The 6580-nt window shown below is 39.0% G+C and overlaps 1 protein-coding gene across 1 annotated transcript; it reads right to left on the bottom strand.

Annotated features, from left to right (window-relative positions):
• Positions 1–676: 676 nt before the first annotated feature.
• drd1a (dopamine receptor D1a) lies at positions 677–2225 on the bottom strand. The gene has a single exon (XM_067365975.1). The coding sequence runs from the start codon at positions 2021–2023 to the stop codon at positions 920–922; it is 1104 nt and encodes a 367-aa protein (XP_067222076.1). The 5' UTR covers positions 2024–2225; the 3' UTR covers positions 677–919.
• Between the last annotated feature and the right edge of the window lie 4355 nt (positions 2226–6580).

The following is a 6580-nucleotide window of genomic DNA, read 5'->3' as shown; positions in this document are numbered from 1 at the left end:
CATTTTCTACATTATCACATGGCACATTGCATCACATCCACAGACACATAACAATCCAGTGTTATTTTGTACTAAAGGCCCCATACGCTTTCAGAACATAATTACAATCTCAACAATAACGTATCTATTACTTGATGACCGTAACTGAGCGCGCGGCCACATCTGCATTTTTATTTTACGGCCATCTGTTCTGCCGGTCGTAGTGTTTAGCTTTCACAGTTTAATAATGAATCAGAGGCTTTGAAGAGAACAAGTACCACAGAACAATATACATGTTCATTATGGCAATAATGGGATGGCCATCTCATGACTGACCATCTGCCCTCTTGTTTTGGAAAAAAATGTGAAGTCTCATGAATAAGGCAAGATGTAAAGGAAATGTAATGAGAGTGGAGAGGATGAGATAGATGTTTATCAAGCAGTGATGTATTAGATTCAGATTACACTGAATTTTATTGGAAATGCCTGAAATGGTCATTTATTCAGCGATAATTCAGATATTAATGGAATGATCCACTCATTTGCAGTAAATACACAAGTGTATTGCAGTTTTGCCCTGCACTTTAGCTTCACAAACAGTAATGCTGTACAGTTTCTTTCAAATTCAACCTCTGAAAAACATTCAAAGAAACATCTATTTTTCTTTTGACAAAATATTGCTTCTCTAATATCTGCAAGTCACTTGTGGATTCAATAATCTGTCGTCTGAAATAGACACTGGGAACACAGACCACCTTTGCGTCACTCTTCGGGGAAGCATAGCTTTTTATAGAGATTAGCCTTGCTTAAGGGACGTCGCAACCGCCTTTCCCTGCTCTCCAGCGCAGCAGGAGGGCTCTCTTCCCAGAGTCTTAATCCCAAATCCATTTCCTTGGCAAAGGAATGGTGTGACGTGAGCTCACACATTGAGCATTGCTTTTCATTGCTTGTTCAGGCTCGGCGTCTCCATGCTGTTGGTTCCTGGACAGAGTCTCTGGCACCCCAAAAGGATGGCAAAAGCCCGACGAAAGTCGGCATTGAAGGCGTATATGATGGGGTTGAGAGAAGAATTGGCCCATCCGAACCAGACGAAAACATCAAATGTCGTTGGACTGATGCAGGGGAGGCCAGTCGCAGTGCGCTTGCAAAATGGCACCATGCAGTTCAGGATGAAGAATGGCAACCAGCAGCACACAAAAACCCCCATTATGACGGACAATGTTTTTAAGACTTTCGTCTCCCTTTTGAACGACAGTTTGAAGGAGCTTTCGGAGTCCACGTTGGAGCTGCTGCCCATGCTGTCGTGGCGGATCTTGGCATTTTCCGCAGCCCTTTCCAAAGCCGAGATCCTTCGGATCTGCTTCTGGGCGATTCTGTAAATCTGAGTGTAGGTTACAATCATGATGGCGACGGGAATGTAGAAGCTGATGAGCGAGGAGGAAATGGCGTACGTCCGGTTGAGGCTGGAGTCGCAGTTGTCCGTCAGCGGAGCCCTGTGAGACGCGTTGACCTCGGAGAAGCTCGCTGGCTGAGCCTTGTGCCATTTGAGCTGCACTGGGATGAAGGAGATGAGCACAGACAGCGTCCAAGCCATGCTGATCATCACAAAGGCCACCCTGGGAGTCATCTTCCTCTCGTAGCGGAACGGGCTGGAAATGGCCCAGTATCGGTCCACGCTGATGACGCAGAGGTTCAGGATGGAAGCTGTGGAGCACATGATATCGAAAGCCACCCAAATGTCACAGAAAGCACCGAACGGCCAGAAGCCGGCAACCTCTGTCACAGCCTTCCAGGGCATGACCAGGATGGCCACCAGCAGGTCTGACACCGCCAGCGAGATGACAAAAAAGTTTGTGACTTTAGAGCGCAGGTGGCGGAATTTTGTGACAGCTGCACAAACCAGCGTGTTCCCGAACAGGGTGGAGAGGATTAGAACGGAAAGAAAGCAACCGGTCAGAACCCGCGAGGACCGGTCACGTTCCATGAAACCGCTGTCAATTACTGTCGTCAAGTTCAAATCCATCACTGCCATAATGCTGTGCATTAAAAATCAATGCAAGCGTTCGAACACTTCATCTTAGAGTCCGTCAGACCTGTCACATGTCAGGTAATGCTGACCGTGGGTTCTTCTGAAGACATTTTCATACCAAAGTTAATATTTCCAGTTCATGTTCCCTCATTGCATAAAAAGTGGTCAATAAAGTCCTTCAGGTTCAGTTGATCATAATATCATTGTAGCATATCAGTGATCCTGCATCCATCAGATAAGTTCAATGAATTACTCTGCACACAGTTTTTAGATGGGAGTCCTTTTGCAATAAGAGGACGTTTTAGATTCCACTGAGCAATAACCTGTTCCTGCAGTTCTGTTAGTCAAACAAATGGACAAAACTAATATTAAGAGAATGCATACACAAAAGAGCTCTGAATCATTGAGAAAAAACTTATCCTCACCTGTTAGATAACAGCTTCTTTTGTGCATTTATCCGAATAGTGTTGCGCTTTGAACCGTCTTGTCCGTAGAGAATGATTCATAGAAGGAAAACTTGACTGTAGCGCACCTTCCTTCATCCCGTCGAAGATCAGGTGTTATTCCATCAGGATGCCAGAGCAGCACGAGCTCCACGCGACGAATGCGCGTCGATTGCTTGCTGCGCGCGCGTGGCGAGATTGCACGCCGAGTGGCATGACAAATAGACTTAACACCGAGATGTGTCGTGTCCGAGCCCGAGGGGCTTGAGAAATTACTCTTAACAGTAGGTCGTCCAGTTTTAGAGTCGATGCTGAAGGAAAGCAAAACATTGTGAGTCACACTCAGTGTGTGCACAGTCTGTGCACGTGCACGCGATGCCCTCTAAAATTACGTTCCTATTATTATTCATGATCCGTTCATCTTAATTAAATCCTTATTTTGTGGTCAGGCGATTAATTACATGACTACGTTTCTTTATTGTTGGTATAGTTTTCCACTTTAGTGTGCGAATGAATCGCTAATTCATTTATTTACCTGCAGGTTTTTTTTTTTTTTTTCAATGCAAATGTTCACCTAACACCGAAAATAAAGAGATAGCCTACCTGAATTAAGGAGATGTGATGCAAAACTCACATATTTGATTTGCCAGATGTTATAACCTAAATCAAGTCTATGAGGCCACCTATTGGGGAGTCTTATACTAGGCAAATGTGTTTCTTACATTGGTATTACAACAAAAATGATGGAATCAACACACTTAGATGATGCTCAGCCAGATTTTTTACTTTATAGTCACAGATATGACACATAAAAAAAGGTTTTGTTCAATAGCTTAACATTCTGGCTTCAGGAAACACACCTCAAACAAATCCACTTTTGTTCTTATTATTAATGGCATGTCTTTTTCCAGAGCAAGTAGAGGAAAAAAGTACAAATTCTGTGAGGCATGGACTTCATTAATGAAAAACAATATTCCCCATCAAGCTGGTTTCAACTTTCTCAAATAGCGTTTGACAGATCAGCTTTGCCTTGGCAGTGTTTATAATTTCCACGATAAACTTTCAATTGGATTGAGATCTGGACTGTTTGCTGGCCATGTCTTTGAACTGATATGCCTTTCATGAAGAAAAGCTTTAACACTCGTTGCTCTGTGTCAAGATGCATTATCATCCAAAAAAAATTATTTCATCATCACCAAACCTATATTTTCTATCGATGGAATGAGAAAAGTGTCCACAATTTCAATGTACACCAGTGCATTTACTGTTGAGTTTATGATTGTCATCTCCCCTGGTCCTTTACCTGACATGCACCCCCATATCATAAATGAGTTGGGAAATTTGATTGTTTTCTTCTTTAGAACGGCACCTGACAAAAGTTAATGCAGATTCGTGATTCTTCACTGAATAACACTTTCATCCAGAATCCATGATTGCTTCTCTTTGTTTTCTTTTGTTTAAGTGTTACATTTGGCTTTTATATGTAAGCTCAGTAAGCTCTATATGTAAGTTCAAGCTGTCCCAAAAATTGGCTTCTGATTCTGTCTATTTTTCTCTTATTTTGTTGTGCGTTTTCTATTGTAAAGGCATATTGCTTTGAGATTTCTATCTTGGTCTTCCTTGGTCTGCCCGTATGTCTTGCTTTATAACCTTCCCATTTAGTTTACACATGCACCACATTTTAGACACAGCTGACTGGGAGCAACCAACTTCTTTGACCATACTCTGTATTGAAATTACTTGTTGAAGGAGTTGTTCCATTGTTTCAACTTAAATAAATCTTATTTATGATATCCAGAGATGTTACTTGTTCAGTCCTTTACAAACAATGCTTCATTATTAAAAATGTTATTTGCTGCATATTTAATTATCTTTTTGCCAGTTTTGCAAGATTAAAAGACAGCACAGAGCATTTCATACATGTAAAATGTTCAACCAATGGGTTTATCAGATAAAATATTAATAAAATGATTAATACTGCATGTTTAATCCCCTAATTAGTTTGTGCCATCATATGAATAAGTAGTGAGTCATATAGTGAAGAACAGCTTGTTTAATATTGATCATTTCCTAGAACAGCTTACACACTGTTATTATTAGTCATATTATTGCATAGTAATATTATTATTATTTTACATACACTCTAAAAATGCTGGGTTGAAAACAACCCAAGTTGGGTTAAAATGGAAAAACCCAGTGATTGGGTTGTTTTAACCCAGTAGTTGGGTTAAATGGTTAGCCAATGAGTTGGGCAGTTTTATTTAACTCAACTATTGTTTAAAAATGACTATATGTCTGGCTTAAAATGAACCCAAAATAGTTTGGAAATTAAAAATCAGACTCATAATTACTAGAGGAAACAATAATAATCAAAAGATGAACATTTATTAATAAGCAATTTATTCTTTAATTATTATTCATTAAACATATTAATAAATGTTCATTTCCAACCTATTTTGGGTTTATTTTAAGCAAGCAATACTTTAAGCAAGCAACAACAGGTTGGGTCAGTTATTTAACCCAACTTGGGTTATTTTTTAGAGTGAATGCAATGCAGTATGGACACTGTATTCTAAAATACTGTCCAAATGTCTTGTATACTAATTTCCACACAAAATTGTTGTATGAAAAAATAAATATCATTTTTTTCACATTTTAAAACAGTAAAATTCTTACATATGATTAACATGTTTTAAGAATTGTGTATAAACACACTGGCAAGAGGAGGGTGTGAAAAGTAGCTAATAGCAGGATAAAAAAAAGTCCTAGTGAGTATTTTTATGTAATGTCTCTATCATTTCCACTGTAAATATAGATGTGGGTCTGCTCTTGAAATTTGCTCAAACCTATAGAGTTTAGTGGAATTGTGTGAGAGTAATATTTGTGATGACGATGACGATGATGATGATGATGACATCGTGTTGGTGGGTGTGATGCAGCAGAAATGAGTAACTGACCTCATCGCTGTCATCAACTTTCATCATCATCATCCACAGCGTGTAACAGATCAATGCTGCTTAACTACAGCGACATAACTGCGAACAGAAAAGACATGCATCTATAATGGACTATAAAGTAGTCTTTCCATGTGCAACAACTTAGTTAATCTTACAATGCTTTGAACGAGCATCTTTCGCTTGCAGCAATACTTTGGAAAAATCATGATAAATATCCTTTTTCTTAAAAGTTACTTTTTTCCCTTTTATTGCAACAATGCATTTTTGAAGCCACATTCTCATAGTGATATAACAGCCAATCAATTCTATAAGCTCTTGCAGTTTTTATAAGCATAAATGCACTATTATAGTTATTGAGCCTGTGCATATCAAATTCACTGGAAGTCTTTGAATGCTTAAAGGATTAGTTCACTTTCAAATAGAATTTTCCTGATAATTTCCTCACCCCCATGTCATCCAAGATATTCATGTGTTTCTTTCTTCAGTCAAAAAGAAATGAAGGTTTTTGATGAAAACATTACAGGATTATTCTCCTTATAGTTGACTTCAATGGGCACCAAACAGTTGAAGGTCAAAATGTCAGTTTCAGTGCAGCTTCAAAGAGCTTTAAACGATACCAGACGAGGAATAAGGGTCTTATCTAGGGTCATTTTTGAAAAAAATACATCTGTATATGCTTTAAACACAAATGATGAAGCTTTTTGAAGAATACGGAAAGCGGAAGCATGTGCAAGGCGATTATTTGTGTTTATAAAGTATATACAGTTGCATTTTTTTAGAAAATGACCGATTGTTTCTCTAGATAATACTCTTATTCCTCGTCTGGTATCATTTAAAGCTCTTTGAAGCTGCACTGAAACTGACATTTTGACCTTCAACCGTTTGGAGGCCACTGAAGTCCACTATAAGGAGAATAATCCTGGAATGTTTTCATCAAAAACCTTCGTTTCTTTTTGACTGAAGAAAGAACGACACGAACATCTTGGATGACATGGGGGTGAGGAAATTATCAGGAAAATTTTATTTAAAAATGGACTAATCCTTTAAGTATCATTTGTTATATTGGTTTTATAATCAGTTCAATCACTGAAACCTGGAAAGGATCCACCAGCATGGGCACCCTGACTGGTCTGCAGCTATTCAGCTCCATACGAGTGTATTCTGACACCTTT

The sequence above is a fragment of the Chanodichthys erythropterus genome, chromosome 1 (assembly GCF_024489055.1).
Source record: "Chanodichthys erythropterus isolate Z2021 chromosome 1, ASM2448905v1, whole genome shotgun sequence".
NCBI lineage: Eukaryota > Metazoa > Chordata > Actinopteri > Cypriniformes > Xenocyprididae > Chanodichthys > Chanodichthys erythropterus.
Note: the sequence above shows the minus strand (reverse complement) of the source record. Positions and strands in the feature narration are given on the sequence as shown.

Coding starts and splice junctions, on each gene's coding strand:
- drd1a (XM_067365975.1), bottom strand. CDS start 2,023: ATGCACAGCATTATGGCAGTGATGGATTTGAACTTGACGACAGTAATT.